Raw genomic sequence first — 25410 nt, forward strand, 5'->3', positions numbered from 1 at the left:
CAACGGTTGAGACCTCCATGATGTAGTGGGGGCAGAGACTGGCTGATGCCCCGGTAGGGAGAACTGTAGCCAGAATAGAATAATGAGGTTGAGACCCCGCTGATGTGATACCCTGGGGATCAGTGGCTAAGGTGCGGTGTGGTTTTCAGGTAGCACCTGGGGCTTCTGAGACAGAGGAGGGGGAGAGGGGAGGACATGATGGCTCGGACTTTGGTGAAGGGGCTCATGTCCCATCAGGCTAATGGCATCACAGGAAGTGGGGCTGGGTGCTTTGGTCAGGTTAAGGGGTTACAAAGAACAGCAACAAGGAGGTGAATTAAAGATCCAGAGGGTGCCCCTTGTCCCCTTGGAGGGGAATTAAGGGAGGAAGGTAGGATCTCTAGGTTTCTCTCCCTTTCTGAGTGTGAGAGGGAGAGATCAGGGGAGGAATTGTGGTGTGGAGGTGGTAAATGGAACATTTTGAGCTGGTTTCTAGCCAGTTCCTGGCTGTAGCAAACAACTGAGAGCCGAGCACATAACTGGGAGCTTGTTGAGGCTTCCACCTCTGAAGCTGGCTACAAAGCCCCGACGGAGTGTTTATGGAGGCGAGACAGTCTCAAGAAAGGGAGGAAATCCAAGGGCTGACTTAGGACACAGAGACTGGCTTATTCACAGGGATCTCTGGGTTTTTCCATTGTTGAGATGTGGAATTAGCCATCCCTCCTGAGCATGCTCCAGAGGGTGTTATGCAAACTGGCTGACAGCATTCAAGCCGCTGTTTTGCAGATGTACATTTTAATGAGGCTGTTTACTTTATGTTTTCATTTTGGGGGTGAACTTTGTTTTTCTTGAACCCTAGAGACAGCTAACATTGGCTGAATGGAGATGTAATATAGACAATCTGGTGCAAACCTTGCCATGCAGCTCTTCCAGTACTCCTCAGTCCTGACATGCTGCCATTCAAAGTCTGGATCCTCTTCTCCGTCCTCGGTACGTGAGGAGTTCTCACTGACTTGCCTCCTGAGATGGAACAATAGAGGAACCCTGGGTTTTCGAGCTAGCTATTCTGTGGTCAAACATCTGTGAAACGGATGCCACAAAACACGTTTGTTTGCGGCCTAATAAGAACTGGAACCAGGGTCTCCAGAACTGAAAGGCGAGTGCATTGACCACTCTGACACCTCGTTTAATGCAGTATTGTTGTAGCCATGGTGGTCCCAGGATATTACAGAGACAAGATGGGTGAGGCAACAGATGTTGGTCCAATAAAAGATATTACCTCACCCACCTTGTCCACTGGATTTAATGTCTCTCTGAGATTGCTGATCAGGACTCTGGAGCAACTAAAGAAGTGGCACCCCAGAAATTCTTTCCCAGGCTTTCCACTGAGCTGGCCCAGTGCAGGCTGGGAGCTCCATCGTGCTGTGAGAACCCTCATACAGCACGGGAATGATTAGTAAAGCAATTCCAAAAATTTCATATTTCTCTATCTGTGAACAGATTACTTGTGGCACCTTAGAGACTAACAAATTTATTAGAGCATAAGCTTTCGTGGACTACAGCCCACTTCTTCAGATGCATATAGAGTGGAATAAATATTGAGAAGATATATATACACACATACAGAGAGAATGAACAGGTGGGAGTTGTCTTACCAACTCTGAGAGGCCAATTAAGTAAGAGAAAAAAAACTTTTGAAGTGATAATCAAGATAGCCCAGTACAGACAGTTTGATAAGAAGTGTGAGAATACTTACAAGGAAGCTTATGCTCTAATAAATTTGTTAGTCTCTAAGGTGCCACAAGTACTCCTGTTCTTTTTGCGGATACAGACTAACACAGCTGCTACTCCGAAACCTGTGAACAGATTGTGGCTTTCTCAGACTTACTCCAAGTTATTTACTGAAGAATTTCTGTAAATAATACCTGAGCTGTATCTTGTGTGTGAACAGTTCATTGTCAGTATTTGAAATGCAGCTGTTTTGTTTGGACACCTAGGTCACATGGTATATCTCTGTTCCTTGGTTGGATAAACGTAGCTCTCAGAGTTAGGTTTCCTGTGTAAATAGTTGGCATTATACCTTTCAACATTCACTTTCCCCCACTTCCCCACAAACAATATTAACTAACAGTTTGGTTTCCATGGACATGCCTGCCAGCAGGGGTCAGACTGAGAATAAAGATTGTGATATTCTTCCAAACTCCACCCATAAAATAAGCTCCTCCCATATGTGTCATCTGTGGGTTGCCAAGTGGTTCAAAGTAAGGGAGTCTTGGGTTTACCCTTTAAAGATGGGGTGGGGTGTTTTACCCACTTGTGGCCCGTGCTTTTTCCGCTTAGCTCTGGGGCTGCTATTTTTCCCGTGCATTTTTTGGGGGAGACCATGCGTGATGATGCAAAGATGCAAACCCTGCCCCCTTGCCCACCATGATGATGCAAACCCTGCCCCCACGCTGCTCTCTAACAACCCCCACTCCGCTTTTGGGTGGCTTTGTTAGACCACTCAGGCTTGTTTCTTTGAAATGTTCTGGCTCCAGCAGCTCTCTGGGCTCCAGTGGGCTCACTGAGTATGACTCCCCCTCAGTGGGGTTTGAGCATATCCCCTGGGTTCTGCTAGGATCCTGGAGCCTGGTTGCTCCCTAGCTGGGAAGAAATAAAGGGGTGCTACCTCCCAAATGGTGCTATCTGCACCAAAATGAGGCGTTGCCCACAGTGAAATCATGCAGCTGTCACCCTCCCTCTCCTTTCTCACACCAGCAATAAAATAGTTAACAGTGATGACACTTAAATGATCATCACTGGACCTCTGGGTTAACCCCTCCCTGAGATGAATGGGGCAGCTCACACCTTTCGGAACTGTTGCTCCAGGCTCCCTGCTGCCTTGTCCCTGCATCCCTAACATTTTGGAGGGTCTCTTCACACCCACAACAGCTAGAGATGTTTTCAGATGAAAGCTGAGGGTTTATAGAATGAGGCAGTAGGCTCAGAGCGGTGCCAGCTCGGCGTATTGGTACGGACTGGCTGCTTTCGAGCTTTTCCTGCCAGTGAGCTTGACCGTTCACGAGGATAGTCATCCAAAGCGTCAATAGCCCCATCGCAAACCCCAGTTGAAATGATGCACGTGTTGCGTGACTCTGACCCAGCCCTATACGATGGTGTGAAGGAACAGGAAGAAATTCCAAAATTCGCTGCATGTGCTGATGGGAACCTTTGTCCCCGGATGAAGGCCAGTGGGTACCCATTGGCCAGACATCTGTCTGACACCACTAGGCAAGGAATTAGTTAACTAGGAGAGTGAAAGCGCACGGGCTGAGACGCTAGAGCCAAGCGCGTATATATGCCCCTTGGGCAAAGAGTGCGCGTCTCAGGTTCGCCAGCTGGAGTCTGATCAGACCTCCAGCTGCTGTTAGATGACCAGGTAGCAGCAGTTGCCAGAATAGCGTTTTTCCATCTCCATCTGGCCAAGAGATTGCAGCTGTTCTTTGGACGCTCACTCTGCTACCATCATCCAGGCCATTGTCGCTGCGAGATTAGATTCCCGCAGTGCATGGAGCTGCACCGTCAGTCCTTTCAGAAATGGCCACGAGCACGGAGTACAGCCGCCTGCTTACTAAGAGGCTCTAGCTCATCACGAGCACGACTGCAGTAGCTGTGCTCCCGGCTCTTTCACCCCTCCCTGCGCCCCAACCCCCGCCGCACCCCTCCTGCACTCCCTTCCAGGGGAGTTTGAGGTGCTGCTTTTGAGCCGCGGGAGGAGGGGGGTGTTCTTCATGTGGGGCCCCTGCTTTGGAATGTGCTCACATCCCTGTCCCAGTGAACCTGAATCTCTGTTGCTCAGTTGAGGGGACACTGCAAAGCGCCGTCTGTTTCCACTGTCTTCTGGGAGGGGGTGATGACAGTGTTTGGGGGGGGATGGGGATAGCTGCAAATCCAGTAAGCTATTTATGTGCTTTATATTTTGTAATGTCTCGTGAGAGGCGCCCAAAGCAGGGGTGGAATGCATCGATGGAAATAAATAATTATGGGGTTCAGGCACTGGACTGGGTCTCAGGAGACCCGGGTTTGGTTCCTGGCTCTGCCACAGACTCCCTGTGTGACCTCGGGCAAGACGTTCATTCTCCCTGTGCCTCAGTTCCCCATCTGTACCACTGGGCTAGTCCGTCCTTTCTCCCACCCCGTGGGTGTGTGCACTGCAAACGAAGGCGTGTTCTTAACTCAGGTTAGTTAACTTGGGTTAAAATAGCAGCGAAGACCTGCCAGCTCGTCGTCTAACTCAGGTTAGTAGCTCTGTGGGTTTGAACTCGAGCTGCTAACCTGAGTTCAGGGCCGAGTCACTGTGTCTTCGCGGCTGTTTTAACCCGAGTTAAGAACACCCACTTCTCATTGCAGTGTAGACATACCCAGTGTCCATCTTGTCTCTTTAGATTGGACGCACTTTGAGGCAGGGACTGCCTCTCCTTCTGTATGTGTACAGCACCTAGCACAGGGGTTCTCAAACTGGGGGTCAGGACCCCTCAGGGGGTCGCGAGCTGTCAGCCGTCACCCCAAACCCCGCTTTGCCTCCAGCATTTATAATGGTGTTAAATATATAAAAAAGTGTTTTAAATGTATAAGGGAGGTCGCACTCGAGGCTTGGCATTGGCCTAGCACAGTGGGGCCCTGAATGCAATGGGCCAGGCAGTAATGCAGATGCAAGGGGACTGGCTGGCAGGGTTTATTTCCTCCCCAGAGAGGGTCTCGCGGTGCTGGGCACACCTCATACAGCCCATTTGGCCCAGCAGAGGTTAAATCTATGCCGTGTGCCTTCCAGTCGGAACACACCTACTGCGGGACAGGGCCTGGCCACTCCCGTCAGGGGAACGGAGTCTGGTCTCACGTTCCACTCCAATGCATATAAAAGTTTCATAAAAGGAAAATTCTTTCTGCTAATGTTTTGACTCCCCTGCTTCAGTGAGCAGATTCCTGCGGGAGCCTGGGAGCAGGTTGGCGTCCTAAGCAGCTGGCACCGCGCCCAGCTGCTGGGAGGGGCCCATGAGCTCCCAGCTGTTTGTATTTGAGTGTCTTGCAGCCCGGCAGGCAGGAGCTGGTATTTACTCATTGAATTTCACAGCCCTTGACCGGGGATGAGTAAGGACTGGGTAGCAAACGGGCAATGAGCCCCAGAAGTTCACAGCTTGCCTGGTGCATGCCAGTGTCTCATGGGTGGCATGCGGTGTGGTGGTGACAACGGGTCTAGTGTTTAGTGTTCCTTTTGCTGGGGTCCCTGTTCGCCCCTGGCCCTCGGAGATCCCCCAGGACTGGCGCTGCTGGGACAACTCAGAACCCGCACTCCCCTCTTGCTTAATTGCTTAACAGTTCTGCAAACATTTGCTGTTCTACAAAGAGCGTGAATCCGGTGCCTAGTAATTGACGAATGTGTGACTCTCCTCTGCTTCTCCGCAGAGGCCTTTGTGGGCTAAGCCAGTAAATACACAGCTTTTAAAAACAGGGTAAATATAGATTTAAGGTTTTTCTCTGGTGTCTCAGGGCAGGGCTGTTCTGATGTCTTGTTTTAGCTCAAGGAGACAGTTGTGTCCCCTCCCCGCCATGCTTTATTTTTATTAGCGTGTCTTCCTGCGTAGAACTTGATGCACTTGAAACATCCCACACTAAAAGAGCTCATTGTCCCGTAAGCCAGTGTCCCCTGTGTGAATTCGGCTCTGAGTCTGCGTTCACGCTGGTGTAAATCAGGAATAACTCTGCTGACACCAGTAGGATTACTCTGGTGTAAGAGGGATGTGAGGCAAGGCCCTCTGTCTTAGCTGGAGGGAATAGCATAGGGCCAGATTCTTGTCAGCCTCTGTGTTGATGCACAGGGGGTTCCTCCCCCACTTTACACCCCTGCACAGTGGCAAGAGAGAGCAGGGCTATGGCTTCCCCTCCCCTCTGCAAAGGCCAGGAGAATGGGCAAGCGATGGAGCAGGGCGTATGGTGCCCCTGTTGCAGAGCAGTACAGTGTGTGCTGTCTGGGAGCTCCTTGGGGCAGTTCTGGCTCCATCAGCCAGAATTCTGCTTAGTGACCCCGGTGCCACGGAGCCCTCCACCAGCCTGGGGAAGAACCTCGCCCTTAGTGATGATTGAGCTTCGGCTCCAGGGGCCTTCAGCACTCACAGGTTCAGAATCCAGCAGGGTGTTTGTCTGGGGTATTTGTGGGCGCCCGTCACGACCGTATCTAGAACCCAAAGCCGGGCACCCCTCCCTGCAGTGCCTAGGGCTTGGGGCCTGCGTCGGGGACCCCTCATAGCAGTGCCTAGGGCTTGTGTTGGGCACCTCTCACTGCAGTGCCTAGGGCTTGGGGCCTGCGTCGGGGACCCCTCATTGCAGTGCCTAGGGCTTGTGTTGGGCACCCCTCACTGCAGTGCCTAGGGATCGGGGCCTGCGTCGGGCATTCCTCACTGCAGTGCCTAGGGCTCGGGCCCTGTGTCGGGCACCCCTCACTGCAGTGCCTAGGGCTCTGGTCCTGTGTCGGGCACCCCTCATTGCAGTGCCTAGGGCTTGTGTTGGGCACCCCTCATTGCAGTGCCTAGGGCTCTGGGCCTGTGTCGGGCACCCCTCATTGCAGTGCCTAGGGCTCTGGGCCTGTGTCGGGCACCCCTCATTGCAGTGCCTAGGGCTCTGGGCCTGTGTCGGGCACCCTCAAATGCCTGCTCCCTCTCAGAGAGCTCCCCGCCCTGCACTTAGTGGCCAGCCACCACGAGACTGCTCCTTTCTGGTGGCTGTAGGCAAAGCAGCATCCTTCCCACACCCCATCCACCCACACTCTGCCAGCTCAGCTTCCTGCTGGCATCTTCCACCCGCCCAGCTGCCTTCCTCTCTGATCCCCGGCTTCTCTTCTCCACAGCTCCCTGATGCTCCCTGCCTCGCCCACTGAAGCCCCCCACCCAGCTCTCGCTCCATCCTTCACCCCACCATGCACCTGCGTGCTAGTCAGCCTGGACCTCAGAGATGTTGTGGGGGGGTCTCCCACTTCTGAATAGAATATCTTCTCCCGTGCTGCTCTCCCCACCCTGAGTGCCCCATTGTCCCCTTGCCACAACCCTCAACCTCCTCTAGCCTCTGATGGCCAAAATCCTCCCCTTTCTATTCCTGAATGTGACCCACACGCCCCCAGGAATGGGAGTGGGGTTAAAGCTCTCGAGAGCAGGGATCTAACTGGGTGTCCTGGACCAAAGTCTCCTCTTCCCTGCCCCCAGCCCTCTTCGCTGAGCTGTGCAGAAGCGGGAAGGAGAGATGGATCCGAATGGTGGGTGGCCTTCAGGCTATACAGGCAGCCTTGAGATACCTTCCAAGCCAAGGGGTTTCTCTTGGGCTTTTCTGTCCCCCTCAGTCTCTCTGTGCTTTCTCTCCCTCACTGTGCGTTGTATTCCCCCCACCCCGGGTTGTCCTCTCCCCCTGGCAGGTCAATGGGTTAGTTGCATAGTGAAGGCATTTTTCAAGGTGTGGATAAAATACCAAGTAACTGTCACATGCCTCATTGCTGGCCAGTGAGCGGGACTTTCTGAAACTCTCGCCAGGCTGGAGAAATTCTTACGAGCCTCAAGAATGCTAATTGGCCTGGAAAGAAGAGAAACAGCTTGAACTCCAAACCACCAGGAGCAGTTTGTCCTGACTGTAAAATAACAGGAGGTTGATTTTCAGCAATGCAGGAAAGCAGCAATCGCCTGTGTTGAGTCTGCCAGGCTGGTTTGGTTGCTGGTTTTGAAACGGCTGCTCTGGGGCAACGCGGTTATGCCACAGCGAGGACGTTGCATTGGCTATTTGGGGGATTCTTTGCGCCGGCTCAGACTGGAACTGTCTTGTGACTATCTGGATGGGTGGGATCTCCAGGAATATGGCCACCTTTGGAGAATTGTCCTACAAGGCAAACTTGTTTGCTCCCTGATGTTGTGGCATAGAGATGCCAGTGTCGCTCTGGCAGCTAACGACATCACAGTGAAATGCAAGTTGGAACATATCCCGAAGTCGTTGTGGGGCAGTAAAATCGACCTGGATTTAAAATTTGGGATGGAGGGGCAACTCCGCAGAGCTCGGCTATGCCCAGTGCCGAGGCCAACAGAGCTAGGTTCCATCTCCCCAGTGAACATTTGAATGAGACAAGAAGGATGATGAGTTAAGGACCGTTTGGAGCTAGCTGCCAAGGGAGGGTCTGGAATCGACTTCAGTTGAGATCTTCAGAGCTAGACAAAACATCCGGCATTGATTTAGGATAATGAAATCCATCCTCTGGGTCACGGGGGGCTGGACTGGCAGAGCCAGCATGAGAGCCCTCAGCACTTCCTTTGGTTTGTTGTTTGACTTTCTGTTGTTTGTTACACCCTCTTTGCCGCCTGAAAATCACTACTTTTCCCAGCCAATTCCTCCCTTCTCTCTGGGGCCAACGTGGTGGTTTCTCCCTGTGTTGCTAAGGGAACTGAAACGAGCATGTCTTTGGCGTTCTGTTGGTGTCCCGATATCGTCGTGCAGCCCCAGCACTATTGTGTAACTGCTGCAGAGCCAGCTGGGGGAGCACAATGGTTTTGTCCCTCCACTTGCCCCCAACCAATAGAATAATAGGTTGCAATTACAGAGTGCTGTTAGCTGAGGACCCCCCTGGTGCTCTAGGGCCCTGATCTCTACTCCAGTCCTACCCCAATGGAACTCCATTTTGAGTAACACAGTGATGAATCAGGCCCTGTACTTGCAACCTATCAGCTTTATTTGATGGCAAAAGGGAGTGAGTGTTTTTATCCCCATTGTACAAATGGGCAAACTGAGGCACAAATAGGTGACTTGATGTGCCCAATGTTGCCCAGCCGGGAAAAGAACCCAGGCATCCTGACTCCCAGTTCTATGCACTGGACCACTCTGCCTCTCAAATGTTCACTGCTGAGACTGGAGCAGGGTTTATTATTTTTTAAACAGTGTTGCCTGATCCACACTGGCCAATATTTATACAGTGTTAGCTGGAAATGTTTGTAAACCCTGTTTAAAACAAAACTCTGCACCGTTCTGCTAAGGTACAGTAGTTTTCATTCCCAGTTTAGGCGAAGACTCAGAATTCACAGAGAAGCTGTAATTTTAAAATGACACTTAGCATTTCTGAGCTAAGGGGGTGATCAGTTTGCTGAAGGCTGATGGGTCCCGTGCAGCCCTACCAGGGTTTACGATCAGCTATATTATTGTATTCACTATAGCTCCCTTCAAGGCAAAGGATTCCAGGGACAAGGTGACTTCTCTATCGCTTGAAGACTTTCAGTCAAGATTAGAGATGCTCTAGCTCAAACAGAAATTATGGGCTTGATGCAGACATTACTGGGTGAGGTTCTCTGGCCTGGGTTATGCAGGAGGTCAGACTAGATTATCCTAGGAGTCTCTTCTAGCATTGAAAAATCTATAAATCCCCAAGGACGTCTTCAAACCTAACTTGACATATGTCTTTTATACAAGTATCATTTCTTCCACCAATGACATGCAGCCACCTCTGGGGTGGAACACAGCAGCTGTTTGACTGCCTACAGCAACCACGCCACAACAGTTTGGGAAAGAAAGTAAAGGATATTGCAATGAACCTGCTGGCTCATTAACATGCACTGTGTTATTCCCTACTTGGTCTGCAGCAGAAGGTTCCATAATCCCCAGAGTACAGGCAGGGAACGAGCTACCTGGGGTCAGAGGGGACCAAGTTCTGGGGAAGCTGGAAGCTGGGTGAGAACAGAAGCAGCAGGCCCTGAACACCAGCCTGGTAGCTGGCTGTGGGGACAAGGCCTGGCCTCAGGCAGCCGGGCAGGTGGGATGGGAAGGCTGAGAGCTGGATAGAAACACCTCTGTACCTGGCCAGCAGCCACAGCAGGAGGTTAGAGGGCAGCAGCCTAAAGGCGGAGGGACAGTGTGCGGGGTCTCCGAGACTCCTAGTACCCTGGCACTTGATTGCCCCGAGGGGCTGAGTTGAGAACTGCTGGTTTATCTTTGGTAGCTTTAAGCACTGTGACCAGGGGATGTACACCTTGGGTTTCTAGCAGCGGTAATAAAGCGACCTCTCTGACTCACTGGCAGCACTCACGCAGTGAGCAGTAACCCCCAGCAGTGAGTCTACAGACTCCGGGCTTGGGGGCTCACACAACAGTGCTAAAATCAGTCGTGTGGACATTCGGGCAGGCTCTGAAGCCTGTAGGCTAGAGCAGTGGTTCTCAAACTTTTGTACTTGTGACCCCTTTCACGTAGCAAGGCTCTGAGTCCAACCCCCCCTTATACATTAAAAACACTTTTAACTATATTTAACACCATTATAAATGCTGGAGGCAAAGCAAGGTTGGGGTGGAGGCTGACAGCTCACAACCCCCCATGTAATAACCTCGTGACCCCCGAGGGGTCCCGACCCCCAGTTTGAGAACCCCTGGGCTAGAGCCTGGCGAGCCGAGCGCTTGGAGCGCGCACACCTCTGAGCTCGAACGCAGAGCGGGTTCCCAGACACGTAGAGGGGAATGGGGCAGCACTCCACTCCTGGCGACACCTGGCACTGGGGCCAGGTGCTCTGTTGTATCCAATTGAAATTGCAGGGGGGTTAGGGAGGCAGAAAGTAGTGTCCCAGAATTTGGCCAGGACTCTTGGACTAATACCCCAGCCCTTACCAGAGAGTGCAGTGGGGCTTTCAATAAGCGTTGAAGATCTTGGTTTTATGTCTTATTAGTAAAATGGGACGCAGGTCCAGCCAAAGAGCTCTCTCATCTAGTGGGTGGGAGAGAAGTCCTTGTTAACCATTCAGCATTGCAGGTTTCCTCCTGGCTGTTAAACCATGGTTAGGTCTGCCAGGAAAGGGGATGTTCACAGTCGCTCCCATTGGGTTTCTGGGCTGCACTTTTCAGCAGGATGGCCACTGCAATGTCCGGGAGACAATCCCCTCCACATTGCACCTAAAGAAGAGGCTTCCCCTGGAGAATCCATCCCAGATGTTACACTGACCTCTGCACACAGTGTTCAAAAACGACTAGTGGTCGGGTGCCCAACCTGAGTCACCTTAAAAACTCCTGATTTTCAGAAAGGGCTGAGCGTTTACCCTCCAAAACACAGGCCCATTTAAGGCATCTCCAGTTGGACCGCCCCAAAACAAGGCATCTCAAATTCCTTGTGCAAATGGTGGCCTGGAAGGTGAGTGAGTGCTGTGTGGAGACCCATGCAGTGCAGAAGCTACACCATGCCCTTGGGAGGGGTGTCATCAGCGGCTATCAAACCTGGGACCGCTGGATCGAATGCCATGATCCTCCACTGCTAGAACTGGGTCTGTTCGCAAAGGCTGTAGCAGGCTTATCAATCACTACATGTAGCCCACCCACCATTAGAGGAGCACAGCACCAAAGGAAATCAGTAAAGCTCCAATATGGAGCTCATTGTCGCATCTCAATGCTATAATTTAAGGGGGTCTCCGTAGCTGGAGACACAAGAGCCACCCACAAGATCTGAAATGCCAAATGTTATTCAAAGCTTCACAGATGTACCTTTCACAGTTTATTCCTGGTGATAGGAGCTTCTGACCTTGCAAATGTACAAACTGTTGAGATGAACAATAAAGCTGGAGTTTTCCTTGATGGAAGGAAAGGGATCAACAAGGGTGTCAGAACCCACAGCTAGGTTAGCTTTCCAGGGGCCCTTGTCATAGCATGGTGGGTCTGCCCCACTGGGATGCTTTATGTTTGCAAATGCAGCTGCACTGAGAGTTCCAGGCTGTCTCCTGATGCCTTGATTAGGGGGCCAGGGATGCTGATGTCCATGCACAGAAGGATTGAAATAAACCTTTGTGCTGACAGATTGAGAGTGTGGTTGTCACCAACAGGGGCCTGGCCTGGGACTCTTTCAGGGCAAACTCTTCCCAGGTGCCAGGGAGTGGTGTCCAAAGTGTACTATTTTGCATGGCAGATTCAAGGTGAATCCTGCACAGCGAGAGTGGATGGTCATGGGGACACAACCAGAGAGAGAAGCTTGGGGACAGGAGTCTCAGATCAGACAGGGATAGCAGGGAGCAAACAGAACAGGGCTTTGTGAGAAGTAGCAGAGGCAGGAAAGACCATGTGAGACCAGAGGGTGGGGAGGCAGCATCTGTGATCCTGCATGAAAGGCAAGTGAGTTGTGAGAGTCACTGTCATTCCAGCAGGTCTTGGGAGATAGGGAGGTTTTGAACATTGGTAGGGTTGCTGAAGCAGGACCATGGCAGGTGGGTCCAGTCTCATTGTTCTTTGTCCTCTTGTCTCCTGGGGGGAGCTTTTCAGTACTGTCTTCGGTGGTAGTAATATCTGGAGCTGCCCTGACGTACACCTGAAGATGGGAGCATTCGCCTGGTGACCCATGACTTGCGAAGAACTCCTGCATCCCCAATGTCTTCCCCTGTACTGACTGCTAGTTTCCTCCACCTTCGCAGTAGAACTTGGCTGTTTCTGTTTCCCAGCAGAGTCCCTGATGCATATCCCCCCCACCTGTGTGTTTGCAGGTTGCCTATGGGACCACAGAGAACAGCCCTGTCACCTTCATGGGATTCCCACAGGACAACATCTCCCAGAGAACTGAGACGGTGGGGTGCATCTTCCCCCACACAGAGGTGAACTTTATCTTCCCCACCTACCCTAGCTTTACAGTCCCCAGCAGAGCACCGCTGCTGTTGCCCTTCCTCACTCCTTGAGCTGCAGCCAGCATGGGGCTTGCACTGTGCCTGAAGAGCCTGGCTCTCTCGTGTTGCAGGCAAAGATTGAGGATCCTGAAACCGGGGAGATTGCCGCTCTGAACAGCCCCGGGGAACTCCAGATTCGAGGCTACTGCGTCATGCTGGGCTACTGGGAAGACCCCGCCAGAACCAATGAAGTGATCACTGATGACAGATGGTACAAGACTGGGTGAGTTTGGGAACTATATAGAATCTGCTCTTTCCCCTTTTACCTCTGTTCTGGAGGGAGGGCGCAGGTATATGGCATTGGCTGAGAATGGATGTGTCCGAGTGGGAAGCAAGAACTTCTAGTAACAGGCCAGAATCCGCCCTAGTGGCAGCATGGCCAAATCCATGAACTTCAGTGGAGTCGGACCCCCAGTTTACATCTGGGCAGAATTTGGCCCATAGCATTTAGTACAAACCACTACTGGAGACAGGACCCTGCACTAGATGGATCTTTGCACGGTCCCCATGAAATAACCAGGTGCGGATGGGGGTGGGGAACGTAGAGAAAGGGAGGGGAATGAAAGGAATTTCAGTTTAGACTGAGTTCTGATGCAGGTTCCTGGAAGTAAGAGTTATTGGGAACCCTTTGATCCCTGCATGAGAATCTCCTCTTGGTGCATCCTCTACGAACTGGATGGTGGAAAGTCTAACCTCCTGCTGGTCAGGATTAAGAGCTGTAGGCTCTGAACATGCCAGTGGGAAGACTCCCTCTGGTCTGATTGGATGGATGAGCCATTCTCCAGCCAGCTGGGAGATCTGGACCGAGGGCTATGGAGTTGACTCGGGTGTTGTTTCAGGGACATTGCTGTCCTGGACAAGCACGGCTACTGCAAAATTGTAGGTCGTTGCAAGGACATGATTATCCGTGGAGGGGAGAACATTTACCCAGCAGAACTCGAGCAGTTTCTACACACCCACCCCAAGATTGAGGAGGTGCAGGTGAGCATGGTGGGGTGGGGGTAACGGGCATGCTGCCATCCAGGACATTTGTCAGGAGCCTGTTTGCTTTCATCCAAGCTCAGCTTTTCACCTAGCTGGCGATCTCGAATACAGGGGGAGGATGACTTTGTGCTTAAAATCCGAGAGTGAGAGTAGAGCTCCTGAGTTTGGTTCCTGTCTTTGTCACCTCCTCATTGGAAGCTTGGGCAAAATCCCTGCGCTCCAATTCCCTGTCTGCCAAGCAGGAGAGTAACTCTTCCTTTCCTCACATTCTAAGCTCACAGCCATCTGGAAAGTGCTGTGAAATCCACCGAGGGAAGGCCTTACAGAAGGGCACGTTATCATTAACCACAAATTATGAATCTAGAAATCAGAGTGGACTCGCTTCCTGTGCTGAGTCACTGCGGGGGAGGAGTTGCATGGAGGGTTCCATTGTCTAGCCAGTAAGAAGTAGGATGCAGCTCTAACCAGCTGCTCCCAAACTGCTGGGAACATCACCCAGTTCTCATGACAAACCGCACCTGGGTGTGCTGGCGGCACGACCGGTTGTTATTTAACCCATAAATAATCCAGTTCTTTAATTACTGCTGCGTTTGCTCCAGCATCTCAGTGCAGTAACCCCAATACGGAAGGGCTGCACTTTCCGGGGCTTTGGGTCACTGCCTTGGGAGTCGGCACAATCTCTGTGTGTCTGGAATTTCAGGATGTTGGCTTGGGATGGTGAATGGTGGGAGGGGAGACAGGGAAATTGTGCAACCAAACTCGAGGGGAATCACTTAGGGGAAATCCAGCTCCTATGTGGAATGATCTGACCTTCCTAGCTCGGTATGGAGTAGGCCTATAACCTTAGCCATGATAAGGTTTTGTTGGGGAGTGTGTACGGGGGTAGGGAACAGAGATAATAAGCTTTGCCCTTCTGTGACCCCTTTTATCTGAGGATCTCAAAGCACTCCAATTAATTAAGCCTCACAGCTGTCCCTCTGAGGCAGGGAACCCATTTTACACGTGGGGAAATGGAGGTACAGAGAAGGTTGCCCAAGGCCTGGGAATAGAACCCAGAAGGCCTTGCTCTGAGTCCACTTTTCTAATGACTGGAGCACAGTGCCTCAGCCAGGAAAATAAAGTGAGGGCCGAGGGTGGGGACAGAGCACTGACCCGAGGGAGGGATAAGGAGCATCCATTAGGAAAGGGAAGGGACCAGATGACTCTTGGGAGAAGAGCACTTCCTAGAACTGATGTGTTCCTCCCTCCCTCCAAACCAGGTGATTGGCGTGAAGGACCCGCGAATGGGAGAAGAGATCTGTGCCTGCATCAGAGTGAAGGCCGGGCAGGAGTGCACGGCGGAGGAAATTAAAGCCTTCTGCAAAGGGAAGGTAGGATCTCCCCATCCATTCCCAGGCCGGGCCCACGTTTGCTTTGCTTTTCTCAGTAACTCCGCATATTAAGGGCCTGATCCCCAGTTGGTGTAAATCACCTCAGTTCCATGGAAGTCAGTGAAGTCCTCTACACCCGCTGGGGATCGGGCCTGAAACCGGTCCCACGTATTCCTGACATGAGCAGTGACTGCCATAGCGCTGCCCTTCGTAACCAGGGGTGATAGACGATGCCCTGTCTGCTGTTACTTTCAGGCTGTAGCTGTTGGCTCTCTCTTTTCAGATCTCTCACTTCAAGATCCCTCGGTACATAGTGTTCATGAAGAAATATCCACTCACCGTCTCAGGGAAGGTAAGGGACAGCCCATGGACCAGGGTGCTGGGGCGCTGGGGACTAGCTTCCCCTGGCTGTCTCTCCTCTGACTCTCTCTCCTCCATGCTCCAACTCCAGATTCAGAAATACAAGTTGAGAGAGCAGATGGAGAAGCAACTTCTGTTCTGAACACAAAGGTGGAGGATCGAAGAGAAGCACGAATGGATCCACCTCGGCCAGTCTGATGTGTCTCCATCCACACCAAACCAAGAACAGCAGCTGGGAGCTGGTTCCCTGCCCCCACCCCCCTTTATATGGCTGGCTACCTGAAGTCAGCCTGGTGATGCTGTCAATTAAAACAAAGAAAACCCTTCTTTTTCCAACTGAGAGTTTTTCATAAAGAATCAGAACAGTGGGGGGAGGAAGGATGGAGACCAAAGGAGGGGGCATCCAGGTGACTAGGTTCTACTCCTGACTGCCACTCCTTTGATATGGCCTCTGCAGGACTCTCTAATCTGTGTATGTCTCATGATGAGTCTTCCCTACCTTCCAGGGGGCTGCAAAGAGCTTTGAGATCCCGCGGTGGGCGGGGCTAGAGAAATACAAATGATTCATGTTTAAATATTTAAAAGGTTCTGCCCCATAAGGGCCTGAGGCTGTTGTAGGCCACCTTATGCTTCAATTCCCTGGCAAAAAAACCCCCAGGGTATCTGCGTCACTCGGAAGGAAGGGGGACTAGATTTCCTGGGTGATATGATGCTGCCCTGGACCTGCTGCTGTCCAAAGAGTGAGGATCTGAATCAGGAGAAAGGGCTTTAGGAAGAGCCAGCCAAGTTCTGCCTCCATCTGCCCTTCCTCGGCGCTCAGGGGATGTCCTCGTGAACAGCAAACGGGGCCCGAGCCTCCCAGGTATTTAGACTCCTAACCTCCATTGAACTCAGTGTGGGTTAGGAGCTGACCTACGTGGGAGGATTAGGACCCCGTTCCCTGCAGCTGAATGGAAGGGATGGAGTCAGAGGACTATTTCTGTTCCCAGCCCCCCCCCTGGGTGTTTTGAAGTGACATGAAACTCAATTCGATCTCACAACCGTTTATTTCTGCCTGGAAAGGAAGCTCATTAGACACGGTACAGAAATGCCAAAAGATCCATCCCGTCGGAAGCACGAGACAGAGCGTGCCCGGGACGGTGGTTTTACGGGAGTTATTTGGCGCCTCCCAACCATGAAACACTGAGCAGAGGGGCAGCGGGCCGAAGCTCCTCTTCCGCTCCGTGCACAATGTCCCACTCCAGCTGGAGATCAGATAGACGACCGATGACGATGATCCTGCACCACTGACCTTCCCTTCTCCCTGCTGCTTGCCGGGCGTGTGCTGTGGCAGAGCCGTATGGATTCATAACACTTTCTAAAGAGCTCTGCTAGGGCCATCCTTGAACTCCTCCCAGGACCTGGAGCACACTGAATCGTAGAGTGGAGAAAACCATTCTCCAGAAAGGACCACGAGATCTCTTTGCTGTTAAAGTTGAGGCATTTCCGCTCGCTTTTCCACTGCGGAACTGCTGGATTTGGTCACAGGAGGGAGCCTCTGGGCCAGCCCCTCGCAGTTCCCGTTTCTTACGGAATGTGTAGAAGTCCGGAGTCGCTGCTGGTTGTAAAGGTGCAGTCTCTTGCTCCGACTGCAGGGATGGATGGGGCAAAGCTAATGCCTGTTGGAACTGGCCTACCCAATGCCCAAGCACTCTGCTAGGGGGCAAGGATAGTCTAACCTCTTCTTTCTCCCCAGTCCAATGTCAGAGACACACACGCAGGGAGGAGCAGCGAGAGCAGGAGAAGGGAGATGGGTCAGTGGATCCTTCATTTGTTTCCCAGGGGTCTTAAGTCTCACAGCTGTAAAGTGGGCTCTACCCATGGAAGCAGATCCCCAGAATTAAATATCTGAGGTTCCTGCTTTTCATCTGAAAGAAAACAAATATGACACTTTGTTTCAAACCCAGAAGCTTTGGACTGGCAGTGCTGTGGGTCTAGCGGTGCATGTGAGTGTGTGATATGTATATGGGTGAGAGATGGGTGGAGACACCCACCAATAAATAAACACTATTTATTGGTGGGTGTTTCCACCAGGGACAGCTCTAACTTTTTTGCCGCCCCAGGCAAAAAAGAAGAGCACCGCCCTGCCCTAATACCCCCCCCCCGAGTGCCGTGCCGCCGACCTCCCCACCCCCCCAGTGCTGCGCCAGGCCGCCGAAACCCCTGCCCCCATCCAAGCGCCTCGCCGGGCCGCCCAAACCCTCGGAGCACCTCGCTAGGCCGCCCAAACCCCTGGAGCACCGCGCCGCACCGGGCTGCCCAAACCCCCGGAGCGCCGCGCCGAGCCAGGCCGTCCAAACCCCCGCCCCCCCCCCCCCCCGCCCCGCGCCGCCCGGCCGAAGCCCCCCCCCCCAGCGCCGCGCCACCAAAACAAAACAAAAAAACCCTCGAGCGCCCCCCCGCGAACAAAAACAAAAACACCGCGAGCACCCCCCACCACCCCAACATTGGCCGCCCCTTATAAGGTGCCGCCCAAGCACGTGCTTGGTTGGCTGGTGCCTGGAGCCAGTCCTGGTTTCCACCCATTTAACTGGAGGTGGAACATGTGCCATTTCCAGCCTGCTCTTGTTGCTGCATTCTTTGGCCAGCAGGGAGCGCTGACATGCAGCATGCACTCCCTTCACCTGTGGGGCAAGGAGCTTTGAATAGTCTCCCCCACTGAACCTGTGACAGTGGTGTTGGTTGCGGAGATGCACTTCTCCTTTATTCCTAGTTCCTAAGTCAGACCGTTCCCGGGGTAGGCGCACAGAACTCATTGCCCTGGGTGTGTGTTACACAGAGGGGGCTGAGTATAACCCAGGATGGTAATGACTCAGAATCAATAACATCCTAGCAAAGATAGGGCAGATCTACAGTCCTGCCATCAAAGGAAACAGAGAGAAGGGAGGTGAGCTAATTTAATCTTTCACTGGACCAATTTCTGTTGGTGAAAGAGACAAACTGTTGAGAAGTTGGTCCAGTAAAAGATATTCCCTCACCCACCTTGTCTCTTGAATATCCCGGGCCCAACACGATGACACCAACAGTGCAAACAATCAAAGGAAATCACACTTCTCACAGTGTGAACACGGTGGTGGGGAGGGAGGTAGCTCATGAGAGGAGTGCTCCCCAACACCCCTTTCATCGCAGTGCATTTGGCACAGTTCTCGTGTTTGATGGAAGCGCGCTGTATACTCACTAGGCTAGTGCACTCCCTGGTGATTGATGGAACAAAACGGTAGAAAAGATCATCAAGGCATTGATAAGAAGGAATACGAGGAACCATTGTGTTACCCTGCAATAAATACATCAATAATTGATTACAATCGGCAAACCAGCAACCTGTAAAACCTGCTACCCACCCCACACACACTTCTCTCCCCGTAGCCTGGGACATCTCAAACAGGCCTTCATATCTATGCAGCAGAGCGACATTGCCAGGAGCCTCAGTAATATGGTGCCAGTTTGCGTGAGTTCTAGCTGAAGCCAACATCTAGCAACCCCCCCTCACTGGCACACTGTTCTTCTCCCACGAGATGGAGCCATATGATCTGTGCTCAGGTATTCCAGCAAGGGGACCTCAGGGTTTATGTGGCTGTAGTGCCAGCCTGGTAGACCCAGACATGGAAGTTCTCTTTACCTACAGACCAGCTCCAGAGTGGGCAGCAGCAATGCCTGCCCTCCCATAGCATCTTCCCAATGGGCCTCTCTCTGCCCACCTCTAGGTCCTAGTCCCTGGCCCTTGACCATGACTGGGGCAGTCAGAGCAGGAGCCAGAGGTGGGAGGCAAGGCAAAGGTCAGAGGTGGGCTTGGCTATTCAGAGTCCAGGGACAGGGAAGGCAAGAACCAAGAGCATGGCAGAGAACCAGGGACAAGTTGGGAAGGCAGAGCTCAGGAGTCAGGCACCGTAGGCAGGGGCTGATGGAGCAGCCAGCTAGGAATTCTCCCAGTTGCAGACAACTTGCTCTGTCTCTTTCCGGCATAACTAGCACACCCGACCCAATCCTCCACTCAGCTTCTGGGGATGGGGGGATCGTTAGTGGAGCATAAAGCCTTAGGCCTCCCAGTTCTCCAGTCACTAGCAGAACTATTGAGCAGTGGGGCGGATGCAGCAGCCACCTGGGTTTGGGACCCAGATCCTCACGCCATCAGCAATTCAACAGCAGCCGTCCTTGCCAGTTGTGAAGCTGTTTCCTTTGAAGTGGACACCAGACAGAGCCCACTCGCTCCTTCCACATAGGCCTCCCGCCAGCCACCATACGGGAGTAGCGTTTGGTCACTAATCCTCTGAGCTGGATCTGAACCCAGGGCCTAGAGCGGAAGGCTGTGTGTGCCGTTACCCATCTCCAGATCCCCTCCCCATCCAGCAGCTGCCCCGTTGTGTGAGCACACCGAGACTACCAAACGCCAAGAGAGTGCACTGGTTCCTGTCCTCCTTGCACCGTCTCCCTCTCCCGCCGGGGGTCAGAGCCCAGTTCTCAGCATACACTCACCTGGCGGGAAGCAACAAAGCTCTCAGGCTGAAGTGCTGCTGTCTCCTCTCTCTCGCCCTTTCCAGCTGTTTGGTGCATCTTTTCTTTTTATAGAGCTAACCCCGCAGGAGGAAATTCCAAGCTGGCCTCAGCAGTTTCAGGCTGAGTCAAAGACGGACGTGTCACATCACAGAGAGGCTGGAAGGCATCCGGAGCTGATCCTGCTGCAACTTCTCTTTTTCAAGTGTTTTTTCCCCTCTTCCGCAGCAATAATTAATTTCTCCAGAGCTATGAAGAGAACAAGCCCTAAAAACAACCGCACAACTCCTTGAGCTGGTGCTGAGGAAAGGATATGACACAGCTGCCTTGGGGGCTGGGAAACTTCCTCACACCAGGCTCCCTTGAGTCAGGGTGAAATGTTCTGGGTGCAACTGAGGGCAGAAGCAGAGATACTCAGTGTCTAGGGGAGCAGGGGTCAGGGGCTGGGGCTACCTGGAGCCACCAGATAGCAAGTGTGAAAATTCTGGACCCTTTTTTTCATGGGAGGGGGTATAGTTGCGTCTGTAACACAAAGCCCCCAATATCGGATTTGGGACATCTGGTCACGCTAGGGCTACCCCGGTGGCTGGTGAAGGGTGGGAGGTGAGCTAACGGGATTAGCAGCACCCCATGGACGGGCACCAGTGGGATACTCCACTGCCTGATGGAGGTAGGGTGACCAGATCGCAAGAGTGAAATATCAGGACACATTGGACAAGCGGGGCAGCGGGAGGGGAGAGGACGACAATGACAGACACAGGTGCACAGAGCCATGAGAGGGGGCCCTAGGAAGCTGCAAGAGGTGTTGTACGGCCCCTGCTGCAGCCCGCACCACAAGCCACAGGGCAAGGACACCTATTGAATTCAATGAGAATTTTGCATGTGAATTGATGTACCTAGTTCTGAGATTATAAAGCCAGAAGGGATCCGGTGATCACCTGGTCTCACTGCCTGTGTAGCACAGACATAGAACTTTCCCAAAATAATTCCTAGAGGATAGCTTTTAGAAAAAGCTTTTAGAAAAAACACCATGACCCTAAGTATATTGTTAATCGTTAATTATTCTCACCATTGAAAAGGTGTGCCTTATATCCAGTCTGAATTTGTCTAGCTGCAACTTCCAACCATTGGCTCATGCTCTACCTTTCTCTGCTAGACTGAAGTGCCCATTATTAACTATTTGTTCCCCATGTAGATACTTACAGTCTATAACCACGTCACTTCTTAACCTTCTTTTTGTTAAGCTAAATAGATTGAGGGCCTTGAGTCGATCACTATAAGGCATGTTTTATAATCCTTTAATCAGTCTTGTGACTCTTCTCTGAACACTCTCCAATTTATCAATATCCTGCTTAAATTGTGCACACCAGAACTGGACACAGTATTCCAGCAGTGGTTGCACCAGTGCCAAATACAGAGATAAAATAACCTCTCTACTCCTGCTTGAGATTCCCCTATTTAGGCATCTGGTCACCCTGTTTCTGTATGCATTTCCCCAGGTTTTTTTGTAAAAATCAAAACTGAACTGCCCCAGAAATTCTGTCATGTGGAATCATCGTGAAACTCGCATGGCTCCAATCCTACCGATGAACCTTTAGATCCACTGCACAGACTTCTGCCACTTGAGTTAATGGAGTAAGTGATGGCAGAGGCAGTAGGTTGTCATCCTATATGTGATAGATCAGCTCTATAGGGGGATGAGACACTTTTTGCCACTGGGTTTCACAGATATCTGCTGACAGAAGAGGAACTGTGAAACTCAGGAATCCTGGGTCTATTCCAGGTTCCTGAACAGAGTGGTCTCTAGTAGTCAAAGACCCTTCTTCCCTGTCCCCTCCAGTCTATGTCTATCCTATTGCTGTCTAACCAGCCCCAGCTCCTCATCTTATTTCAACAGCCCCCCACTACCGCTCTGGATTCCTTGTCCCAGTTTCCTGGTCCTGTCTCATTCTCTTCTCTCCCCGCCCCCATCCCTCAGATGGGATGGTCGTTCCAGACTGGCAAAATTATCAGTCTTCCCAACATTTCAACGCTTCCCATTCTAAATTTTCGGTTGCTTAACTATAGGCTAGCTCTGCCTACAACAAAGCATATTCAAAACCTCTGATTAAAGGGATTATAAGTGTAGCAACCTCCATCATAGCTAGTCACCAAAGATTGAACCCGAGCCATCCAGACTTAAAAGCATGAGCTTCTACTACTTGAGTTCAAGATATAACTCCCTTAGCTGGTAGCTATACAGTTATCCTCTAAAAATCCACCAGAGGAGGGCACAAAACACATGTTGGACCGTGAATTACAAAAGTGCCAAATATTATTATTAGACCTGCAATACTTTTCACAATGAACATCAGCGGGGGATAAACTGGGAGTTTAAGAATATTTGGAAAACAATTTTAGAATAACATTCAGTGCTGTGGTTTAAAAGAAAATAAACCTGTTAAAACTCATAACTTAGCAGTATTCAGTGTTCGGGGAAAAAAACAACTTCTAGGGGCTATGGGATACAAGTTAAGAATGTTGAAACAGGAAGAGGTTCTGCTTAGTTACCACTTGGGCAAGGCGGCGTGCTATGTAATACTTGCAAGATTTCACTGTAATGTTTTACAATATATAGCAGCGCAATGCTGATTCCACTGATATTGTTGAGCAATTCATGCTGATTTTATTTCAGCCCACATCTTAATAGTTTTGAATACTATAGATCACAATTTTCAGCTCAGTTGGTCTAAACATGCAGAGCTTTAAAACTGCTATGCTCTAAACTGTATATTAACTACAATTTTATAAACCTGCATGTCCGAGAACTGTGTGCCACTATTACTAGACAGTGGCACAAGGCAATTCAGTGTGAATCACAGAAATGTAGGACTGGAAGGGACATCAACAGGTCATCTAGTCAAACCCCTGCACTGAGACAGGACTGAGTAATAACAACTAGACCATCCTTGACAGGTGTTTGTCTAACCTCTTAAAAAACTCCAGCGACTGCTATTCCATAACCTCTCTAGGTAATTTGTCCAGTGCTTAACTACCTTTACAGTTAGGAAGTTTTTCCTAATGTCTAACCTAAATTTCCCTTGCTACAATTTAAGCCCATTGCTTCTTTTTCCTGCATGTCCTGAGTGGGATGGGAGTGGGTCCAGGCAATGGGATTGGGGGGAGGGAGATTGAGGAAGTTAGTGGGTGTGGGGGGATGGACCAGGGGAAGTAGGGTGGAGGAACTGAGGGGGACAGGATTGGGACTGGGGAAGTCGGGGGGGCTGAGGGAGATGGGACAGGACTGGGATGGGGGGAGTAGGGTAGGGGCTGAGGGGAGCATGAATGGGACAGAGTAGAGAGAGCTGTGTAGAGTGGGGCGGGGCGGGGGAGACAATGGGGCTGGGCTGGGGAGGATTGGGGGGTTGGGGAGAGGGACAGGGTCTGGAGGGGATGAGACAGAGGGGAGCAGTACTGGAATGGGGGGAAGTTGAGGGGGTGGGACAGCAGGGGGAGCGATGGGGGTGGGATGACGGGAGAGGCTGAAGAAGAGATTTGGGGTAGGGCAAGGCTGAGGGCAGTGGGTTGGGGGAGCAGGGGGAGTGTGGGGGAGGCTGTTGGAACAGGGGCAGGGACTGAGGGCAGTGGGTTCAAGGTGGGAGGTACAGGGGGGACTGTGGGGGAGGCTGAGGGAACAGGGTCAGGGTGGGGGCTGAGGGCAGTGGGTCGGGTCTACACTGGCACCTCTCAGCATTGCTGTGCAGGATGGCAGACCTGCACCAGCGCTACCCTGGTGATGGAAGAGTCCTCAGTGGAAATGCGGATTTCATGACACAGACCCTCCTCGTCACTTCAAACCTGGCGCTGCTCTCGTCAGTCGCTAGGCTCTTGTCACTTTCAAACCCATGCAGGGTATCTGGCTCTTTTTCAGTTCTCAGGTTAAGAAAAGCCTCTGCGTTTTGTGGGGGCTTCAGCATTCACTTTCCTACTTGACAAACTGTCTGCCTGACACATTGCTCCCAGGGCATTCATCTTTATTCATTATCGGCAGGTCCATCAGATTAATGAGCAACACAGGGGGAAGCAACACAATGGTGTCAAGGATTTTTAATTTTTCAAACCACTTTGGCCTCAACAGGGATAACAGCAAATCTGGACAGAGCAGATGGGTGTCAGGATGGGTTTGGGTATTTATTTATTTATTTATTTAAGTGAAAATGTTTGGGTCTGAGCAAAGGCTGCAAACTTCCCTTTGGAAACCTCTGCTGATCTTTTGCCCCAGGGGCTAACGACAGCCTGGAATCCGGGACAGATTTCCATATCCATGCAGGGTGAGATGATCCGTGTGTGGGGGGGGGGGCTGTGGGGGAGGCAGAGGGAACAGGGTCAGAGGGGCTGAGGGCAGTGGATTGAGAGTGGGGGGCACAGGGGGGGACTGCGGGGGAGGCAGAGGGAACAGGGTCAGGGTGGGGGCTGAGGGCAGTGGGGCTGAGGGGAGCCCCCCCCCAGAGGGACCTGCCAGCGGGCCAGGTGAGCCCAGCAGTGCTTACCTGGAGCGGCTCCCAGGAAGCATCAAGCAGGCAGGTCCCTCCCAGTCCCTCTGGCTCCTTCCTAGGGTCGGGTCGGGTCAGGGGGAGGGGGGCGGCGGGGGCTCTCTGCGGAGTCTACAAGCCCCGTCCCGCTGCAGCACACAGCAGAGCGAGACCTCCTCGCTGCCGCTCTGTGTGCCGGGGCAGGGGCAGGGCTGTGCTCTGCAGGCGGGGGCCCCGTGGGCTGGTGCCTCCGCGCCGAGAGCTCAGCTGCGCGCTGCCCCAGGGCCCAGGGGGAGGAAAGGTGAGTGGCGCCGGTGGCGCCGGCTTGCCGCGGTCCCCCTCATATAGGGTGACCAGACATCCCGACCAACATAAGGTCGGGACGCGGGACAAGTCCCCTAAAATCGGGACTGTCCCGATAATATCGGGATGTCTGGTCACTCTAGATGGAGGCGTTATCAGTGGGTGATGGTGGAAGTGGGGGCGAGGGAAAGGAGACAGAGGAAGAGGTGATGCCCTGTTAACTGACTGTAGGGAGGCCGGCCCTGGCCAAAAGAAGGGCTGGGGTAGGCATGGCACAACAGGAGCTGAGGCAGGGGTTCTCACAACACATTTTTTGGTGGCCTGTCAGTGACTAACAACTCTTGCTGGCGGCTGCTCTGACAAACCCGTCTCTCTGTCCCTACCTGCCATGGGCCTCCAGCCAGAGCCCGCCCCGGGGAAGGTGGGTCGGGAACTCATCGCCCACCTGCAAAGTCCCAGGCTCCCTGTGCCTCAGCCAGCTGCCCAGGGGAGTGCCTCAGCGAACGAAAGCTGCAGCTGCCTCCATTGCCAAGAGCCACCTCCGGTGCCGCACACACCAGCCCTATGTGTCTCCAGAGATGCTGCCCGGAGCCCCCGAGGAGGCTGGGCAGTGCAGGGCACCGATCCTGCTGGTGGTGAGAGCACCAACCCCAAGTGCTAGGCAGTGCTTAAGAATGCACATGTGTCCGAGATGGCACGG

General features: G+C 52.3%; 1 protein-coding gene and 1 long non-coding RNA gene across 2 annotated transcripts in view; one reads left to right on the forward strand and one right to left on the reverse strand.

Annotated features, from left to right (window-relative positions):
- The window catches only part of ACSF2 (acyl-CoA synthetase family member 2), a 51392-nt gene extending 35690 nt beyond the window's left edge, over positions 1–15702 (forward strand). The window contains exons 11-16 of the mRNA XM_034789886.1: positions 12476–12583; positions 12724–12875; positions 13492–13633; positions 14896–15006; positions 15290–15358; positions 15458–15702. Of these exons, the coding sequence (XP_034645777.1) occupies positions 12476–12583; positions 12724–12875; positions 13492–13633; positions 14896–15006; positions 15290–15358; positions 15458–15508 (633 nt within the window). The 3' untranslated portion in view covers positions 15509–15702. The remainder of the gene's footprint in view (positions 1–12475; positions 12584–12723; positions 12876–13491; positions 13634–14895; positions 15007–15289; positions 15359–15457) is intronic.
- Positions 15703–16393: 691 nt separating this feature from the next.
- Positions 16394–20203, reverse strand: LOC117887355. The gene is made up of 3 exons (XR_004648169.1): positions 19879–20203; positions 18584–18679; positions 16394–17273 (listed from the first exon to the last, which is right to left on the reverse strand). It is a non-coding gene; the product is annotated as an uncharacterized LOC117887355 (long non-coding RNA).
- Positions 20204–25410: the final 5207 nt, after the last annotated feature.

Source organism: Trachemys scripta, chromosome 14, assembly GCF_013100865.1.
Source record: "Trachemys scripta elegans isolate TJP31775 chromosome 14, CAS_Tse_1.0, whole genome shotgun sequence".
In the NCBI taxonomy this organism is placed as follows: Eukaryota; Metazoa; Chordata; order Testudines; family Emydidae; genus Trachemys; species Trachemys scripta.